Below are 22,069 nucleotides of genomic sequence, written 5' to 3' on the forward strand. Positions count from 1 at the left end.
TGCTCTCAGATTGCTTGAAGGTTTTTTACAGACCTAGGTAAGTACACCAAATAACTCTGTAAAGCATGTTATGCTGCCCAAAAAAAAAAAAAAAAAAAGACTGTAAGGTTTGTGTCTAAAAAAGAGAGAATCTATTTATGAAATAATTGCATTTCCATGTTTCTCATCAGTGCAACTCCAGAGCATCCTGGAAATTACTCAAAGCCAGGTTGGATGAGGTTTTGAGCAACATGGTATAGTGGAAGGTATCCCTACCCATGGCAAGGGGGTGGATTTAGATGGTCTTTAAAGCCCCTTCCAACCCAACCCACTCTATGATCTTGCATTCAGCCTTCTGACATCACAACTCAGCCTGAATTTGCTGAGATACCTGTGCCCTACCTGGAAATCTCACTGGTAAGGGACAACTTCCTAGCAAAGTTACTTTGAGTCAGTAGGGCCCCAGTGTATACTCCTGGCTGACAAATCCCACAAATTGATGTGCTGTAACCCCTTTGCAGAACAAGTTAATTGTATGCTCCATCAGCCAAGATATTGCACACCAGGATTGCAGAGCCCAGCTGATGTGATACCAGAGCTGACATTTGATTCAGCCTCTGGACCCTAAGGAAAGAACAAAGGACTAGTTCCAGGAAGTTCCTTAGGTACCAAGCTGCCAAGCTGCAGTGCTGAAATAGGCACCAGATTTGCCAGTACTATTCATGGAGAAGACCAAGTACTTTTGAGTGAAGTCCCAAAGATAAAGCACTGACTGGCCCTTAAATGCTGTCTTCTTTTGGGGTTGAGGTTTCCTGGAGCTAACCAAAGGGTCCTGTGCACACCTTGTTTTTAGCCACTGCTTTCATACAGAAAATAAAAAGACACATTTGGCTATATGTTGAAAAAAAAAAAAAGAAAGAAAAAAAAAAAAGAAAGAAAAAGAAAAGAAAAATAAAGCATCTAGATCTTAGCTCCAGAGATTTTTCAGGAATTTTCAGTCAGGAAAGGTTATTTCCTGTACAGACATCCCCACTGAACCATGTAACCTGTAATGTTGAGCTAGCTCTCTCTGTTACATGAAGGTGATTGTGCTCTGCAATGACAACCAGCATCAGGCAGAGCTGCTGGGCTTGTCTCACTGCAGAGTGCAGTGGAGTCTGATGTCCAGACACCTGAGAACTGGGCATATGCAGCTGAATTCCTGCAGGCAGATGTGCAAACCAAACCTGGTTTGCTCTTGCTCCAAGGTGAGGCACTCACAGGCTCAGATGTGAGGGCCCTCTGCAAGCTTCAGCTTTCATTCTGAACACAAATGGCAATGACTTTTGGGAAGTTCTTGGATCAAGCAGGCATGTACTAGGTTAGGCACAACAGACTGTGCTCCTGGAAGTAAATGCCTTTTGTAGCTCACTAACCAGTAGAGGCTGAGACCTGTCTAATTCTGATTTCAGTTCTTGTGAGATGATTGTTTAAAAGAAAACCTAAAGAGTACTTCATCCCTGCAGCACCTTTTTGCTCTGCTATTTTAATGACATGATTGGACACAATTCTGGACATAAGCTTGGTATGAACCAGAAAGTTACGGGTTTCTAAAACCTTACTGGAAAAAGAAGGTGCAGGTATTGAGATTTTCACATCAGTTACTGCTGCAAGTATCATATGGAAAACTTGGTAAAGAGCAGAGAACTAAACCCACCTGTCTGAAGACTCAAGGGTGTGCTCTTTCAGGCCTCCACCCCTTCTTCACTCTCAACTGAGGCAGTGCAAATTGCCAAATGCACTACATTTTAATACCCCACATTTGGACTTAATACTCTTCACAAAGTGGCGTAGCTGAGAAAATCAGACCTATTTAAGAGCTCCTGGAGAAGGGCTGTGCCAATTACCAAGCATGCATCACCTGACTGCAAATGCAGGACTGTGGCAATGATATTGTGCAGCTTTGAAGTTTTATTTCAATGGCTAAATACTCACTTTTCCCAGCTTTGGAGCATCTTTGTGGCTCTCCACATCAAGCCTTAAGGTTTGGCATTTTTCGAAAATGCACAGCCGTGTTCCTCAGCTGTTCTGAGTGGTAGTTACCCAAACTGTTAAACCAAAATGTAATTTTTAATACCTGTGGGTTTTTTCAGATTTCAACCCTTTTAAAAAAAATTTGCTTCTTTTCCTTTTAGATCACAACTTCTTAATTATTAAAAATGTCTTGCACAAACAATTTAGATTGATGTAGAAATAACATGTTAAACTCTTTGGTAGGCGCAACTTCCATATTTACTCCTTATGAGTTGTTTTCAGCCTCAGGTCATTCTTGAAGTTCTGCCTTGAATATTTTTCAATTTGAAAAGAGCTCTCACTAATTTTACAGACAGTAATTAGAACTATTTTATATGACATTCCTCTGCTGATGCAGCAGCAGATCATGCTCTTCATGTACAATCCTACGTACTTCAGCACTGGGTTACATCAAGTATATCACAAATGCCATGTATGGATATGTATGTCCTTGTAGTTCACTCACCAAGCAACCTGACAGTGTCAGGAAAGGCAGACATCTGGCAACAATTATTTTCGATGTAACAATGTTGTCTGGCCTGCATTTACCATGCTAAACCCTTTTCCATGATGCACTTTTCATGATTGTCTCTGGAACAAGCTCAGCAAAAGCACCTATCTATTCCCAAGTCACGCTATGAAACCACTTCTGGCACAATAGTAGCATCTTCCCAGCCCATTAGAATTCCCCATCACTGCAGTATTTGGTAAAAATCAGCAAAAATTATTCATTTGGATGGTTGTCTAATTCTTTTAGTACTCTTGGATAAAAGTTAGCATATCAGTCCTTTTTGGCATGCCTCAAAGCTCAGGAAATTTGGTTTATTTATTCCTGATAATTTTTAATGTCTTCCTTTTAGCATTTTCTTGCTATTTCTGTGTTTCTATTCCCAGCCTTGGCATAAGGGAAAATTCATCCTTTTGTTGACACTACAGTATGTATCAAGCATCTACCAGGGTTCACTCTTCTCCACTTCAGGTATTTTGTTTTCTATTACCTAAATTAATTCAGGGAAGCTGCACAGTATTTTACTGAATTTTGGATGTACTTTGGATAGTAATTTTAGTCTGAATGGGTAAGTATAATTTTCCCTGAACAAATGAAAATGGACACAGTATGTGTTTCTATAGCTGAGTATTTAGTTAATAATTTCGGAGAGCAGGAATGAAATTGGTTGTTTTTAGAACTTACATAACCAAATGGTTGACTCTTTTTGTTTGAACAATTCTGAATATCCATTTTAAAAAGTTCTTTTATTTTAAGCACATCTGATACTAGTTTAAAAATCTCTCATATTAGAGGCATCCCATTAAGTACATCCAGGCTTAAATATATCACATCTCTTTAATAAAAAAGTAGCCCAAAAGGATCCTATTTTTTGCATTATGTTGTTTCAGATTTAGATTTTACTTGCACTGCTTTGAATAATCTTGCAAATTATTGGAGGCTGGAAAAGCCTACAGAGAAGAGCCACCACATATCTCCTTCAGCACCTGTTACTTCCTGTGCTTGGAGTCAGGATACTTTTGGCTTAGGCATAGTTTTTTATTCTACTGCAAGTTTCTTTCTAAAAGATGTAAAATAAACGAGCTGAGAGAAAAGCAAGTGGCCCCCATACTTTTAAATGGCAGTAATTTATAAAATATCTTTCAATGCCACTGAGCTGCACTGGCAATCAGTGCTCACTGTTGGAATAGTTGTAGTGCTGGAGGTCATGTTCATGGCCTGTGGTCAGATTTAAGCAAGGGTGTGTCTGGCTCTCCTTTAGTGCTCCCCATCTGTTGATCCCTTTGACATATTATGACTTCTCCTGCAGAGTCATTGTTCTGAGAAATGGTGGTCATCCAGTCAAAAGAATATTCCCAGACAAGAGAACTAAAGCTCCAAAAATTATCAGAAACTTTGTTCTTGTTTTCCTTTGATTGTCTGAAAAGAAAATCTTCATTCATCAGAAGGAAGCAAATAAATATGAGTTGTGATTGAGAACAGTCAATTTCACATTTTTAGTACAATAATTTTTTTTTGCCAACTCTAAACAGCTTTTTGTGTGGATGGTTTCTGCACCGGGACAAACTTTACCTGGTACCAAGCATCTCCTCTGTAACTGCTGGGATGAAGATGAACTTGAAACACTACAGAGTCTTCTCTACAGATAAAAAAATGTGGCATTTAATAAAGACAACACATTTCCACTAACTGTAGAAGGAACCTGTGGGAAATCTAACCCAGCTATTTCTCAGTCTGCAGAAGACACTGACAGTACAATACTGGTAGTGGCTGCTTTCCTTCTCTGCTTAAGTAAGATCTAGTCCAGCAAATGCTGATCAAGCATCTGTGGAGTGTATTTCCAAATCTAGTAGTATCAAAACTAAAGAAAAGACATGAAAGGGAGGTAACTGTCTCCTTGGGAAAAGCATTGATCCATATTCATGCTGTGTTCTAACAGTATTAGCACAATGGAATTTTCCGTGAGAAGTTACTTATCAAATATTGCAAGGTGTTGAAACACAGGAGAATAGATGACAATGGATCTCAGTGTGACTCAACATATAATGGGAATAAACAATGTAAAAGGAGTCAAGTTTCTCTTTTACAAAGTGAAAATGCAGTGAAACTGCCATATTTCAGAACAGATACAATTAATTAGAAATTCATTACACTCAAATTTCTGATAAATATATTTGACTCACAGCATTTGCCAGTAAACTATGATATGAATACCAGACTGACTCAATGTTTCTAGACTAATGCCAGTGCATGCCCTTTAATACAGATTAGGTTACACGTCATTGCATCACTTGTGTTGCATTATATTTAATCAGTTCCCATGTAGTGCAATATCCTATACAGAATGGAATGGTGAGTGCAATCTGAAATAATTCTTCAGCTGTGCAAAGATACAGAGGAATTTCTACAAGAATAATTCTGTGAACTAGAACCCTTTCTGTACATCTCTGACTCTGCATTTTACTTCTGTACACTAATGGGTTTGCTGATTTTATTTAAGGAATGAGAGCAAAGACTGCACATGCTAAGACAATGTTATCATGGATAGGTTTATATCCATATATCTATTTATGTATCCATATCTATATCTATGACTAGGTTAATATCAACAGAGTCACAATCCAGTCAGTTTTATATGTTTTCTTGGAAAATAGATACTCTATTCATCATTTACTCCATTATACGCTCCAGCTAACAACCTCTCCAGACAGAAAACTGAAATCACATAGAAGAATCTTCTTTTTGTGAATATAAATTGAGAGTTCAGAAGGCTTGAGATAGTGAAAAACCCCAAAAGATGGGACTGTTAGATGGGACTGTTCTGCTGTATGTGGTACCTTCCTGAATTTGGTGCTAAAACACTAGTATGTAAAAAATTCCAATAAACTTAATGTAATCATGGCCTGTGTCTTTTATACCGTGTGTACAGATAAGAAACTCTCTTTTGTAATTTGAAACTTCTTTCTTAAAAGCCTGCTCTGCCTCCTCCAACTGCCATAATTGTTCTGAATACCTGATAAAGATCCATGGTGAAATATCAGTCTCATTGAAGTCAGGGGAAAAATTTGTGCTGACACAAGTAGAAATGGGGCTCTCATTTGCATCCTGCAGTATCATATTTGCCAGTAATTCACTTCTCTCCAAGGAGCTGCAGCAGTAACACTACTATCAATGCTAAACCTACAACCCAATTTCTAATGGAGGAAATGGCTATTTGGGGAGGAACAACATGGAAGTATAACAAGAAAACATCAATTTCCAAATCTTCTCTAGAACAACTTGCTCTGGTATAAAAAATTGCCTTTATTCAAGAAAGAATTTAACAATCTTGAATCTTGCCTCAATTTTGTTTCCTGTCAAACTTTGTTAAAGGTACACAAGCACAGAACTACACATGTGTTTACTTCACTTATATAAATATATAGCCAATATATAATTTATATAGTCTTATTTCTAATTTTCTTCACCTTACATACACATTAATAGGTGACATGAAACATTCCTGCTGCTTACACCAAAAAAGCTTTGACAATATGGATATTCATTTGGCATTTAACCAAAGTCAACTAAAACTTTGAGATAAGAGTTTGATTTCATATGTATTAATGATTATTCTCAGGTCAATGCAATAGAAATGTATGAATTAATGGGTGATTAATTCTAGTGTTAGTAATTCATGGATGATATCAGCACATATTTCAAAATGGTTTTTAAGAGTTACTTGCTAGACTAGGAATTTAAATGTTAGTCTGTATTTTAATTATCTTTTTATATTTCAATCTGTCATGTTAATTAAAACTATAAAATTATGGTAATATAAAAAGAAATGTGAGTCAAATGATCTATTAAAAAACCTGATGCTCAGAGAGATCAAAGAAGAAAATGTAAAGACAGTCTCCTTTCTTTAAGTAAGGGGAGAAGAGTGTGCAAGTCATAATTGTGCTGTATGTTACGTTTATTGCTACTTAGATTAGTTGGAAATTCAAATACAACACAGTCTGCTCTTGCTTTAGGGCCTAATTGCCTTTTTTAAAATGCATGTGCCAAATTCTCATAGGGTGTAAACTGGAATAATTCCAACAGACCTAAAGCAGTTGGAATGAAATCAGTGTGTATTTGATCTTGAACTGGCTTTGATGAAACAGATCATAGATTTTTGTCAGTTAAGAACATGGTTCAAAACATACTGTTTCTTTCTCCACTTAAAAAAGGCACAGACTCTTTTTGCATCTGGCATGGTTGTGATCCAATCACTACTAAAGACAACTGATCTGTTCCTTTGTGAAGCTGTCCCTAGCCAGCACTGACAGCATCAGCTCCTTCTGCTGAACAGGTATCCAAGTACCTGCCTCCCAATGGCAGCAAGGACAACTGTCAGGAGGAACTCCAGCATGGCCAGGACATCCCACACCGACTCCCAGCTGTAGATCCCATGGATACAATCATTAAGAGGCAGCACCTCCGTGGTTGAAGAATGTTGTCACCAAATCACAACATTCAGACCTATCTTAAAATTGTTAAAATTTCTTTCTCAGTGTTTAAATGCTACAGCAAGATGGAGCAATAAACAGTGGATCATATACATAATACTTCCTAGGCTGGGTCTCCCCAGTGTCATTTACACTTCTGATACTGGTTTTATCCCAGTAGTGTTAGGGTCATTAGAAAAGGCAGGAAATAATAATCATTAATAGCAGGAACTGGCTGAAGGGTACTGCAGCACCACACAGTATGATCAGACTGAAAACAATGAAAAATGTGTTAGCTGTTTAGTCATTTCAGTGTGATAGGCAAAGAACACAAATTTGTGTAGATCCAGGTTTTGAGATTGCTGCTGTTTTCTGAGTGGTTCAATGGGGCAACAGCAATGAATTACTGGAGGACTTAGGTTTACTCCTCTTTGGAAATTCAAATAAACAACTTAAAGGGAAGAATTTTGTTCTACTGTGCTTGAGAACCTATTAGATATAAATGTTATATGGTCTGAATTCATTATGCATCATCCTAAGCAAGTGAAAGAAAATTGACCCATGAAGGTACCAAAAGTTCTCCCTGCACTGAAATTAAGCAGTCTACAAACAGGCTGAACTTCCACTGACTAAGAAAAGGAAATTATTTCTGCGTACTTGCTACTGCAGCACACACAGCATGTGTAAGACTTAAATTAAAATCCTGCCTCAGGATCTACAGATATCTAGCAAGGTTCACCCTAGTTTAATTAAGTGTAATGTCACTATCTGTATTGATCGCAAAACACAAAAAGCCCTTCCAATGACTCTTTTTGATGTTCTAAACTAGCTCCTAATGAATATTGCTGGATAATAAATTACAAGTACCAGAAAGCATTTATAAGCTACAAGCCAAAACCAAACTTCAACAGGAACTCAATAAGAGTAATGCAGCAGCACTGCGTTAGGTTTCTTGGATATCAACTAGAACATGTATTGCTCCTGCTTGCAAGCATATCTGAATGTTTTCTGTTTTCTTTTATCTTTTTCCTACCCCACCATCTTCCCCTATTCCCCTTTACCCCACAAATGCTGAGCAGTTTCAGTGTCAAGGTTGCTCTGTGCAATTTGCATTAACATTTCCAGAATAATTATCTGTCAGCACAAGCTATAGAATAAGCAATGCAAGCAGCTCTGATTTAGTAAGGCATTTGCTCTGTTGTTTTTCTCTCTCTCCTTCTTTGTTTTTTCCCCTGTTTCTCATCTTGTTGTTCTTGATAAGATGACAAAAAGGGCAGTTTGGAGGATGTCAGGCTCACACATCCACATGGGCGAGTTCTTTGTCCTTACTTGCTTTGGTGGCATCAAGGGGATGGCATCAAAGGCAGCGAGAGCTCCAGAACACCAGGGCCCTTTTTTTGTGGATGTAAAGGTTACAAGTTGTTAGCTCATACAATAGGAATCTTCTGTGCTTGGGTCTGTTCTTTTTTAGTAAACCTAAACTGTGCATGCAAAAACTAGGGGAGAAAATTTGCCACTGTTTCCAACTGATTAACTAGGTAAACATCTCCTTACTGTTTTTACCAACATATTTCAAGACAACTTGTGCATTTCCCTCTGTCAGGACTTTGGGTGCAGCTCTCTATTAAAGCAAAGTTGGGAAACCACAGTGCCCCAGGTATGAACAAAATCTGTCTTGCAGCAGCAGAATTTACAGTGTGCCATGGGCCATTTGCTGGACTGGTCACAGATATTTCTCACTGACAAACACCATGTATTGAACACAGTGACACAGTCTGATCTGCATGATGCATACATGAAGTGAAGAAACCAAATTTGCAACTTATATGCAGAAGCTGAATTCACAATTTAGGTGTTAGATTTGCACAGCTCTGAAATTATCTAGGGGATCACAAGTTATTTAGCAGTGACAGTTCTTGAAACTTTAGCTGATGGAGGTGACACAAACCAATTTCCACCAGGACCAGCTCTGCTAAACCCTCCTGTGCCAGAACTGTAAAACTGGTATTGAAGTGACATTGGAATGTGTGGATAGTTTGGGACCACTAGATGATACTCTATTTTTATTTTAGTTCTGCATGTCAGTTGCCAGCATTTTTACTCTTGCCTTAGGGGTTTTTAAATGTATGCAGATTAACCTTTAGGAAATATTTTATGTTAATGTTTATGTTCCAAGATTGTTGAAGTAAATTACATGATTCCCTCACTTTCTGAAAACAGCTTTGGACTATGGCTGCAGCACTTTCATGTTTTCTACCAGCTTACATTATAGTTAAAAGTACAGAATCTTTTTTCAATGCTAGTCCAAATATGCCTACACCAGTACAAAATGGAAGACTGTACAGGACCCCAAGAGCAAATGCTTTCAGTCTTCAAAAATATACATGACCAGAGATCCCAGTCCCATGACTCAGAGTCAGTGGGGAAAAGAACACCTAGTTGCCATTAACCCTTTGAAAACCTCTTTGCAGCAAGAAAGAGCAAACAGAGGGAGAAGCAAAAAGAAAAAAACAAAAACCAGCCAGCTCATAATGGATCATGCCTGGTAATTTAGGACTTTATTTTCACATATACAGTGGCTTCTTGATGACTTTTGGAGTGTAAAGGGATTTCAACACAAATCATGGTACGATTCACATAATTCATCTCTTATGTACTGTATCTGCAATTTTGCACTTCTGTATTAGAGTAAATCGTACTTTTAAAGGCACTTTGACCTGAGAGATCACTATAATAATGCCAAGATCAATCTAAAAACTTTGCAGATATATTTATTTGTTTTCAAGATTATTTTAAAATAACCATGTGTGTCAGAAAACATTCTTGTGCTTTTATGTAGATTGCAAATTATTTGGGATGACTTCATTGCTTGATTTTGTAGAAAAGACGTTATTTGGGACTGTCCTGCTGTGTAGTAAAATAATTGCAATACAACAGCCTTTTGTTGCTCTTTTACTAAAACAACCAATTTAAGTTGCTGAAAAATAGCAATTTACTAAATATCACTTGAAGCTTTGCTTATCTGTGGAATGTTCCTGGGTTCAAAATTAAAATTAAATATTTATATATGTGCATATGTGTGTGTCTGTGCATATATTTATGCATATCTATTTATATGTGGATATATATCTAGTTGGAGAGATTTTGTAGGTAGGTCTGATTCAAATAGTTTTAAATTATTATTGGCTTTCTTCCTTGCTTTTCATTGAGACATTAATTTCTAAAATAAAATAGTTTCAGGCACTGCTTTGAAGTGCACCTAATCACAAAATATCAGGTCTGCACTCAGACGTAGTTGCCTCTAAAACTGTTAAGAGTCCCACCCTTTAGATTTTTTTAAAAATCTTTTTTCCATTCATTACTCTAATTCACTGCTCTATTAGAACAGGCATTCTGTACATCCTGTACAATGACATATGTCTAGAAATACTCCACATGAGAGTGAGTCTTGGATTCGGTCAGACTGATAAATATCTGCAGTTATTTTGAATTTATAATGAAGAATTTGACTTAATAGTGTTGTACAAGTTCATGCAGAGCAACTTGCTGATAATCAAGCAGCTGAAACATACTTCTTTCTTGGTGGGAGTTCTGTCATATATGCTTTAAGAGAAAATTAAATCTGAAAGGCCCATCATTTTCACCAATAAAAGATTTTGCTCAGAATTCATTATTTTGAGAGTTAGAAAGTCTCAAGTACTTCAACATTTTCCAAAATTTCAGAGGAACATGCACCTGAAAAACACTTTCAATATAATTTACTTTGGTGATCATAGTCTTTGGCTAAGAATAAGTACCAGTCATGATCATCAAGTTTGCAAGAATGCTGCATGTAGAGGTGCCTAACCTTGGCTGTAAACGTGGATCAGATTCAGCCTGGAAGGTCAGAACTGGCTAAACATACCTGTCATATATGCCACTGCTTTGGAATCAAAACAATTAGTTTAACTGCTTTAACAAAACCTCAGTTCCTTCAGGATAATCACGTACTAGTATTGCCAAACCAGGCAGTAAGGATGTAACATTGAAGCTAAAAATCAGTGTTCAGTCATGAGCTTTTATCAGATGTTTGAACCAGATCTCTAATAAAGGGATTAGTAAGACCTTTTTCTGCACTAGAAAAACCCTAAAAGCTGCATTTCAAGCTCCTGCTGTTGTGTACTTCAGAGATCAGACAGATATTTCTAAGATGGATTTTCATTTTATTAAACATTGCTTTAGTAAAGATCTCATAAAATCTTACTTTAACAATGTTTGAATTATGGGCTAAGTCATGTTTTTCAAGAGTACCTTTTAACTGAGCCACACAAACCAAACACAGATTTCTCAGGTAAACTAGAAAAAACAAATCACATGGATGGGAAAAAAATTTTCATATGTATAATCACTGCTCAAAAATTAATACAGCGGAGCATGAGAACTACAGTGGCTGTTCTCCCCCACTTCAAAACTGAATAAAAGAAAAAATTCCCTTTACATTGTTTATACATTTTTCTCTATAATACTAGGCTGAATTGCCTTGCATGCCTCTGAACACCAAACGATCTCAGCACAATGAGAAGTTGCCTCACATCAGTTGCCTTGCATCTTCCAAGGCTTCAGTTTTTTAAGCCTATTTTAAAAGTGAATACAAACTAGAAGGAATTAATGAAACAGCACTAAACTAATGAGAAATAGAAGTGATTGGCTGGTGTGAAACAAACTGAAGAGTTGATTATGTATATGTGTAGAACAAAACATAGTAAAAAAATAAATATCTTGCTGGTACTACCATCAGGGAAAGACTGGAATTGCTTAATTTGGAGCAGAGGCTTTTAAGAATAAAGGTTTAATATTTCCAGTGAAAAAGGTAGGCCCAGCACATGGAGAAGGCAAGAACATTATCAAAGGTCTTGATTAGGAAGATGATATACACCACAGAAGAGTTCCCCAGGCAGTGACTTAAGTCTTACAATTTGGGCCATTTAGCTGCCCAGGGAGGTGGAGTCACCGTCTCTGAAGGTGTTTAAAAAAATAATGCATGCAGCACTAAGTGCCATGGTATAGTTGATAAGGTGGTGTTAAGTCATAGGTTGGACTTGATGATCTCAAAAGTCTTTTCAAACCCCGCTGATTCTGTAATCTAATCATTAAGTGAAACAGTGAAGGTAACCTAGATGTATTAGAATTTCCTTCCAGGAAAAGCCCAAACTTTCATTTAATTTCTTGCCTTTAATGGCCAGAAAGCAGTTGGGTTGGCAGGTTTTAGTAGGGTTATTACAATTGACAGGAGATTGGACAAGCAAACATGAACATGATGAAGAACTCCACAAGCAGGGGCTTTAGGCCATGATTCACTCCATAGGCACTTAATATTGTTAACACTTGGTGTGTGATATCCCTCTGTATTATACTCGTGTTTGTTACATTATTTGAAAGTTGCACTAATGGCAAGACAGATATTGATAACCCAGGAAAAAGAGTAAGTAAAGGAAGAGACAGAACAAAATGAAACAAAGCTTTCCAAATAGAAGTGCTGAGAGTAGTAAAAATAAGACAGGACAGGAAAACCTGCTTGCAAATAGGGTATTGTCATACAAAATGGTTTTGATTTTTTTGGTTGTTGGGTTGGGTGGGGCTTTTTTTTGGCTTTTCCTTTTTTTTTTTTTGTAAATGCTGGGTGGAAAGACCAGATGGCAAAATTCAATTGTGAGTTAGCAAGGACAGTGCAATACCCACCTAAATTAGCCTAAAACAGATCATATCTTTGCAAGAAGGGTAGCACCATGACTTTGCACATCTTACATGGATTTTATGGCATGTTAGCAGCTAAGCACGCTAAAAAAAAAGCAGGTTTTCAGTTCTAAAAACTTAAAAGCCACATTTCATAAAAGGCTTTTAATCAATATTTAGAGGCACTCAGGCAAATACAGGTGCCAGCTTTTTTTCACAAGATCTATGGTGCATCAGTTATAGAGTCTCCATCACTCCTCAGAAACCTAAATTTTCTTTTAAGCCCGGGCCATTATAACTAGAGTCACTGCCAAATCCAGGTCCCATGAATGCACAATACTTTTCACTTTTGGTTAGTCACAATCACTTCAAGCCAACATTCCTCTTTTGATGTTGTGCTTGATCAGCTAGTTTTCCCAATGCACTTTTCCCCCATGGTGAATGCAGTAGATAGCGTAACTAAGCTTTTTGCAGGATTCTGCACTCCACAGTCAGCCTTCAGGGATGCTAAGTTTAAGAGTAAGGAAACAGTAATTAAAAGTGATTAGGACAAGAAGCCTCCATACTATGAAATGTGGACTGAATTGTCCTTGACACTGGCAGAACAAGGCAGCAGGTTTTGGTTTTGATTACAGCTTTACTTGGGATTTTAATAAACATGAGCCAGTATTCAAACTTTTAATATCCTGCTGCTTAACTATTTCCAAAAAGCAATCCAGCTCTTTTAAACAGTCCTTGTTTAAAAATTTTAATTTGTTTGGCTCTGTCTCTGCTTAGAGAAGTTGTAGGCTCATGGTAACTCTTTTATAAGTTCATTTCCAGAATCACAGCAATTGGGTTTTTTTCAACTAAGTGTTTCCTCATGTGCCAAAAGTGTCAGGCTGACAAGCTTTCCTGCACCGTTTTATCTGGTTCCCACAGTAAGTATGAGAGACAAACACAGGAATGTGTCTAGTGCTGACTAGGCCCATCAAGGATACAATGATACTTACAGCTCTTCCAGGAAGCGGAGATTGTGCACAGGGTTTGAGGGCAGCTTCGTAATGTTGTTCATACTGAGATCACTGTAGGGAAAAACAGACAGAGACTCAATATGGCATGCCACAACTGTGGCATCCAGCTGTTCATTCCACACATTTTTAAGAACTGCATTAATAAAAATTAGTTCCTCTGCCAGAATTGATGAATCATTATCTACTTAGCACATTAAACATTCCTTTTTCATACGAACACGGCTTTGTCAAACCAATACAGGCTGTAGCATGTTCCTCATTTCAAGAGATTTCTGAATGTTTTATCATGCTCTATATATCAGCTAGGACACTAACCAACACTTAGTTGACATAATTTTAATAAACCACTCTACTGTATTACAATGTACTTGGAGTAGTACAGGAAAATTACTATGATGTTGTTGTTGTAGCACAGTAGTACACTTGGTTTACTAAAGCAGACAGGCAAAAGCAAACAGATACAAAGTATCTGCATCATCCTTAAAATTTCATTAATATGGAAATGCTTTGCTTTTGCCATACAGCCTGTTACATGGTCATACTGATCTGCCTTGCCTCACACAGGCACATCAGGTGTCCCCAAAACCCAACTTGACTTAGAGAAATGACATATTTTCAAATAATAAACATTCCCTTTTTGAGTGCTCTTTTGTTACAGGTACTCAAGTTGCATTAAATAAGTGAAATGAACCATAAAACAAGGGTGTAATGCGATCCTGCTCTGTAACACACTTCCTGGTGGGGTTCCATGGTAGTTCCTGGTACAGGAAACTACCAGCAATATCAGCTCTGTCAGAGCTCATTCAAGCTATGTTTTAGGCTAAATTTAATATAATACCCTTTTATTCTTAACTTGCCTCTTCATTGTTTTCCACTGTCTTCCCCATGCCCTACAGTATCATTATAACTGCTTTTCATTCAGTGCCAAGACTGTAAACAAATTGCATAATAAAATTCTGTGTGGAAGATGCAACTTACACAACTGTATCAAAATTTCTGTATATTCTTAATATAAAATTAGGAGTGACCTGCATATTTTATGTAAGCATGATACAGTAATTTAAAACTCCCCACTATTTAAACATATCTATGCATTTGTAGCAGTGCTTATAGTTTCCAGCTACTTTGGGTACTATTTAGATAACTTTATTTCTTCCAGCTGTTGAGAGCTTACACGGTAAATAAGTTATCTGTACTTTGGTGGGTAGGCATCCTACTCCTACTCCATCTAGTTCTTATTACTCGCAATCTGTTTCACATTACAGAATATATGCTTTTAGTCAGCATAGTTAATTTAGATGTTTGATCTTTTGGTGAATTTTAAAATGTATAATTTAAAAACATACTTCACATAGAGATTTTAAAATAAAGGAAATGTGTTAATACTTTACAACAATTATCGAATCAATATTGAGTGAGGTTTCTGCATTCACTTCAAAATCAAAGTATAATTTGAGAAATGTGTACTTATTAAATTCATTTTTTATTGTAACACTTTATCACCCAATTCTTATGTACTGCGTAGCAGGTTATTGCCCTTTCACTTTGATAAAGGCTCAAAGGATTTATTCTGGCAAAGGAACAAAAACATGGATTTATTTGGCAAAAGAAAAACTCATCCAGGTAGTGAATTATATACTACTGAATATTAAGATAAACCAAATATTTTAACAAGATCGTTTTGATTATGATATTTTCAACACATGTCTTAATGGGTTTTTGAAAACATGCCAAATCACATTTTAGACTTAAAAAGCCAGCCCTGGTGGAAGATGGGAATGATTCATCTTCAGACACACATGTATTCAGGGCATGCTACAAACCCAGCATTAACCAGTGCTCTGGCTGATGAGACAAACCTGAAGTCTGCTTTTCTAGGATATTAAGTTCTATTACTAGCAGGCAATACTTGTCTGCTTGTATCACCCACTGGACCCCATGACGAACCAGTCAGAAGCAATCTACCCAGACCCTAATATCTTAAGAGGATTAGAACAAGAGAAGGTGGCTTTCATCATGTGCTTTGATGACCAAGGAGAAAATCAACAATAAGTGCATTTTCCTTAATAACATCTTTAGACCCCAGAGGTGGATTTGCCAACAGTGAACTGCTATGTCCTATTCTCCTTTTCGGACTCCACTCATATGGTAAAGTATGTCTACCCCATCACATGATGGAGGAGAACATCTCCTTTTTCCCAGTGTACACTGCAGACATTTCTAACTCTTTTAAAACCTTCCAGTTAAATAATTTCCCTCTGTTAGATTGGTTACTTTTTTTCCACATGATTCTTTTCTTCAAACATAACATACAAAGGTGTTTTTGTGCAACCAAACTACTAAACATTACCCATGCGTATTTCATGGAATCATGGAATTGTTTGGGTTGGAAAAGACCCTTCAGGTCATCCAGTCCAGTCTTCTACCCAACACTGCCCTCTGTTTATTGCTAAACCATGTTCCTAAGAGCCACATCTATGCATCTTCTAAATATTTTCAGGGATGGTGGAGGTAACAGGAATTATTCCCCAAGCTTTCTCAATAATCTCTTTTTAAAGTAGCTTTTAAGATACCAGCCACTAATACACAGGACATTGTAGTCTAGGTTGGCAATGTGCTACTCTTGTAGCTGTAATGGTTTAAGAATATAAGGCACACTATGGTAGTGAGAGGTAATATATTTGATGAGGCTAGCTGACATGGTTAGAAAACCAGAAATTTTCAGGCACAAAAATTGAAGCTCTCTACTTCTTCCAGCTGGCTAAATACGTGACATTATTTCTCCCAAAAAACCCCACCTCCCTTACACTGGCAAAGCAGCAGTTCATCTGTGCTCACAGTTTTTAGATTCAGAATATTCTTTTGTTTCAGAATTACCATGAATGCATTTAATCAAATTTTTCTTCACTGGAATGAGTGAGAGAAGTGTTATGGCACCAAGTTACTTCTGGGTGGATGCTCAGAGAGGTGAGACAAAGAAAGTGTTAATGCAATGCAATCAGTCACTAGGTCTCGTGTGAACAACACTGCAAAATTTGGGCTTCTGAACAGAAATTCCTCACCATGCTCAAGAGACAAATAAAGGAGGTTCTCAGAATTTTGGTTTGCTAGCATTTTGGACCTGCCAAGAAGACATGGTTAGGATGAGATTTACAGTCATTAGCTAGATCAAGCACAGCTAACAGCCAGAAACAGCTAGGTGGTAAAATCTAGGGTTACATATAATTATTATGAAAACCAGTAATAATTGCAGAGAATATGTCTTATGTCTTGCACATACGATGGTTTCTTTCCTTCAAATGGGTTTTCTGATTTCTCCTTTCAGTGCTGTAAAAATTAGCAATTTGCTCTCTCTAGGAAAGAGAAGGGCATGAAAGCTGGCTTGCACATCAGCATTTGCAATGTAATGCTTAAAAATATTAAAATCAAGGTAGTGGAACATTAACTTTCCTCAGTGGAATGGTTCTGATAGTCTCTTACAAACGACAGTGATGAAAAACTTAGAAGTATTTGAGTACTGAAAGCCTTTAAATAACTCAGTGTAACAGAACTACACCCATCTCACAGCATCACAGCACATACAAATCCCACTGATGACAGTTGGAGCAATATAGTAAGAGTATACCCTAAATTTACAAATCCTCTGAACAGAGACAGCCATAGCCCCACCTTGGTGAAAACCACCATGAGCTGCCATATCGAACTGAAAAGGTAATATGCTATTTTGAACACTGAGATGAATGCATTGTCCCTTCTCCCATCAGCATTCCTGCAGCTTGTTTCCAGCTGCTGACTATAAAGGCAACATACCAGCAAATGAAACTTTTCATCTTTTCAAAAGATAAGGAGCTTTGCTTTAGTGAATGCTTTGACAACACGACTCACTATAATGATATCTTATTTATACTCTGTACCAATCAATCACTGTGTAGTGTCTCTGGTGACTTGTTAAAGGAATCCTAGCTCTGATTCAATCTTTGAAGACCAGAAAATATTGAAAACTGCATCATGCATCTACCTGTTTTTTTCTGGGTGAGTGGATGAGTAAATGAGCATTTGCAAAACAGCACCCAAGAAGGCAAATACGACAGGTCTTTGTTTCCCCCAGTTTTATTGTCCATGAACAAACACTCTGAAAAAACATCCAGTTACCATCTTAAAAGTGAGTAGTTCACAATGAATTCCAGAAAGCCAGTAAAACAAGTTAAGTGAACTAGTTCTTAACATATAATAGATGAGTCTGCAGGCCACATTACTAAGCTTTTATTAACTGCTATTACAAGAGATGTTTCAGTGACTATTCATCATCAAAGTTTGGTCTTTCATGTTATATTTATGTCTTTTAAAGGAGAACAATATTATGCCTAGGGATGCATGCTAAACTTCTACTAGGCTAAATGTCTATTATACTGAATGGTACAAACTTGTCTATCCATTCCAGGTCTAATACAATAATCCAATATTAAAGATAAATAATTTTGTAGCAAATTTATTTAAACAGTTGCAACCTGTTTGATTAAAAAAATTATCAAGACTTTTTATTAATTTTGATTCTTCTAAGCTTGCCTTATCCAAGATGTATTAACAAGTCTTTTTATGGAAGTTTTTGAAAGATATAGCACTCTCATAAAATACTGTCAATAGACTGAAGGTAGTCCCTTACTTATTACCAGCTGAGAACAGTTTCTAAACTAAGACAATTTCCTTAATTCATTTAGAGAAAAATTTGACACTAGCTGACATGTAGTAACACAAAATAATGAAAACAGGTGAATCCTACATCTGCTCTTCCCTTGCTCTGCCTATCCTTTTAACACAGCTCTCTCGTCTCTAGACTGGCAGGATATAGCTAATATCCATGGTGAGATGGAAGAAGATGTTGGCTATTGACTGCATGATATCTTCATCCTTTATGGAAAATATCTTCATATGCTACAGCTATATTAAGGAGATAAATCTACTTGCCAACACTGTAGTAATAGAAGTTCCTGTTTCTTACAAATAAATTGCTATAGACGTTTTCATTTGAGAAAATAAATAAACAGAATAATAATTACTATCATAATTACATAATCATAATTATAATAATAATTACTATCATTATAATAATAGAATAATAATTACTATCAGAAAGGAAACTAAGACACCTAGTGCTAAGTGACATGTTCACAGTCAAACAGATGCTTATGCAACACAGAAGAAAACGACACTGATGATGAGTTGTCCAGCACTGTTTTCATTTGATCACACTGTCCAATCATGGCATTTACACCAAAGTTCAATGCATAAGCTGTCAATAGACTAAGGAAAAAAACTTATTTTCATTTTAATGTTCCTGGATTACATCATCTTTCAAAGTCAACATGCAAATTGCTAGGCATGTATTTGCATGTTTAATACACCCATGCAGAGCAGCACAGGACAGAGTATGAGCACGCATAAATAAGCATTTTAAGTGTTTTCTGGCAATTAAACCATGTCTCTTTTCATAACTAGCTTCAAACTTCATCTGTGATTCTTTGAAGGATGCTATAGCAAACTATGATGAAGATACGAATTTCCACTAAATGATTCACATTTGAAGAGTACATCTTTGTATTTGGGAAAATCTTCTGGAAGATGTAGTACATTAGTAGGAAGAAGCAGGAAAGAGAGCCATTATAGACAGAGAGTAGGAAATCTCACAATCAAGATATTCAAGGTAAATAACAAGTAATAATAGCATGGATATTTCTGCCCTTCTGTATATTGATAATGCCAAATGCTATTATTAAGTATTTAAAAATCCATTACCCTGTGTAATATTATTTGCAATAGCAAATTAACAGCAACAGACCCCATGCTACAGGTTTACATGGAAGGGGTATAAGGCTAAAAGAGGATTGATTGATTGTTACACATTTGTTACAGAAAATTTTTTTTACTTGACATTGAAGCTCACTTCTTCCAGAGACCCAACTCCTTTGTATTGAAACATGCCCTGCCACAGGCAAATGATGTTGTGTGGTCATGTGCAGTGAGCCTGTGTGCCTGCACACCCCACAGAGTGTTTGATGCCAGTAAATGGACAGTACTCCCTCTGTGCCACTCACACCTTTCCTAGTCACACCAGTGGTGCTTCTTCCAGCCATCACAACTGTAAATAGATATATATGGTAATGATCAAGCACCTTGAATTTAGGTAAACCTCAAAGGTGATCCAGTAAGGTCAGGAGGGCTCTGTCTACATCTCTTCTGTGCTGTTGTGTATTGGCCCATATAATACTGGATCATGGCAAACCAGGCTGATAGGTCAGATCTGGATTCAACACAAAGTAACAAAATGCTTTGGCCAGACTTTTGCCCTCCCAACACCTGTCACTGAGTTCCTCTGTTGTCACAGACAGCAAAATTTGGCTTATTACTGCAGAAGCTCTGTAACAGAGTGATTTTAAACACCATGCAATATTCCTGAACACAGGCAATTCTTCCATATAAACAACCATCAAAGTCTTACTTATATCTGGACTGCAGAACATTTGCAAAGCAAACAGTATATGCATGATTAATCTTTTCAGGAAACAATTTTGCCTTTCAGTTTATCCAAGACTCCAGCAGAGGGAGCAGGTCAGAGCAAACAATTAGGGTCAAAAAAAGAAAGTTAAGATCAAAGATCAGACCAAACACACCTAGTGCCGAATTAATCTGACAAGTATCTGACATATCATTTAGGTAAAAAGACTCTGACTCTCTGTTTTGTTTTTTTTTAAATATAATATCAAATTCATGATGCTCACTAGATAAAACTGACCATTTCCTATCAAAGCTGATTTACGGCTGTTCATTTGAGGTTGAAGACTCACTTTGCTAAGGAATAATTACGAGGGTAATTTACAAAAACATTCCAACATGTCAATCATTTGGTATACTTAGCTCACATATTAAACAACTTAAATAACTGAAGGAGTGTTTTATAATACAGAGGACAGCAGAGGCAGTTAAAAGAGGACTGGATGGAATTCCTCTTCCACCCATGCCCACAGATCATTTTAATACATTTTTACTTTGTGAGTTACTGCTTGTTTCTGCTGCACTAGTTCAAACAGATTATATGAGTACTGCACACATGATTAATCTTGTTCAAATACTGAAACAATATACAACAGAAAAATAATATCAGTTTGTATTGTAATTGATGAAGACAACTACTGGCATGTTTATTGTGCTTTTCATTACTTGTTTGTTTATCAAGTACTGTTTATCTTATTTTGATGAAGAATATCACAGTTAAATTGACAAGAGATATTTATTAGATGTAACCAAGTCTGGGGAAAAGAAACCCTTGGTTTCAGAATATTTTCTGCCACTCCAGATGTTGCTTATTTTTACAACTATTTGCTACATAAATGACAAAAATACTTTTTTTTTCTTGTTATTATTTTTCGGGTTTTTTTTTTCTTCTCCTGAATGACTGGACACATTCATCCACTTTAGAAATGGGGTGTCCAATTTTCTTTTAATCCCCTGTCTATAATTTCATCCTTCTGGTTTCAATGAGGCTGTTTTTAAATTATGGTTATTTATATGAGAAGAGAACATGTACAAAAAGCACAGCACAGTTTGATTATTGACATGCTACACATTGTCTACAGCAGAAACTAATCCAAAATATAGCTGAGCGCAAACAAAGATTCTAAATATAACCCTAAAGTTATAAACTGCAAATTTCTAAATTAACTATTATGGCTCACCAGTAGTGAATTGGTCTGAATATCTAAACATAAATTATGTACAGCATAGATCATATGTTACACAAACCAATTTTAAAACTCATCTTCACCAAAATACCCAAGATAACTTCTGTGAGCCTGCTGAGAGTGAAAGTTAACCATGATTAGCCTGATTTCATTCGTAACAAGACGCAGTGTAAGTAATTTATTTTGTGCATCTTAACTTGCCTCAACTCTATTCCACAGGACAGATTTGAAGAATTTAAACACAAAGAGCTTTGAGAGCTCTACTATAAACACATTTCAACAGTGATGGTGTAAGCATGAGTATCTGGAGATCTGTGCACAACAGATCTGTGCATTCAGGGCAGGAAATACATCTCCTACACTGCACAGTGCAAAGGCCCCCAAAGAACAGATGAGTGAGCTGGGTCCAGAGCCGGAAGATGCATTACCGCATTGGGTACCCTTAGAGAGACTAATTATCCCAGGTACAGCAGGATGATGCTATCACTGTTCCAATTTCATAACACCAGACCTCTGCACAATGCCACTTTGTGTGACATAATGTAGCAGGTGTTGTGGATATATACATTGGGTATTCCCGAAATAGCTCACTGCAAAATA

General features: G+C 36.9%; 1 protein-coding gene across 1 annotated transcript in view; it reads right to left on the bottom strand.

Moving 5' to 3' along the window:
* Positions 1–22,069, bottom strand: part of LGR5 (leucine rich repeat containing G protein-coupled receptor 5) — a 92,028-nt gene that overhangs the window by 40,729 nt on the left and 29,230 nt on the right. Inside the window, exon 2 of the mRNA XM_059846918.1 lies at positions 13,713–13,784. Coding sequence (XP_059702901.1) covers positions 13,713–13,784 — 72 coding nt within the window. The remainder of the gene's footprint in view (positions 1–13,712; positions 13,785–22,069) is intronic.

This window comes from Haemorhous mexicanus, chromosome 5, assembly GCF_027477595.1.
Source record: "Haemorhous mexicanus isolate bHaeMex1 chromosome 5, bHaeMex1.pri, whole genome shotgun sequence".
In the NCBI taxonomy this organism is placed as follows: Eukaryota; Metazoa; Chordata; class Aves; order Passeriformes; family Fringillidae; genus Haemorhous; species Haemorhous mexicanus.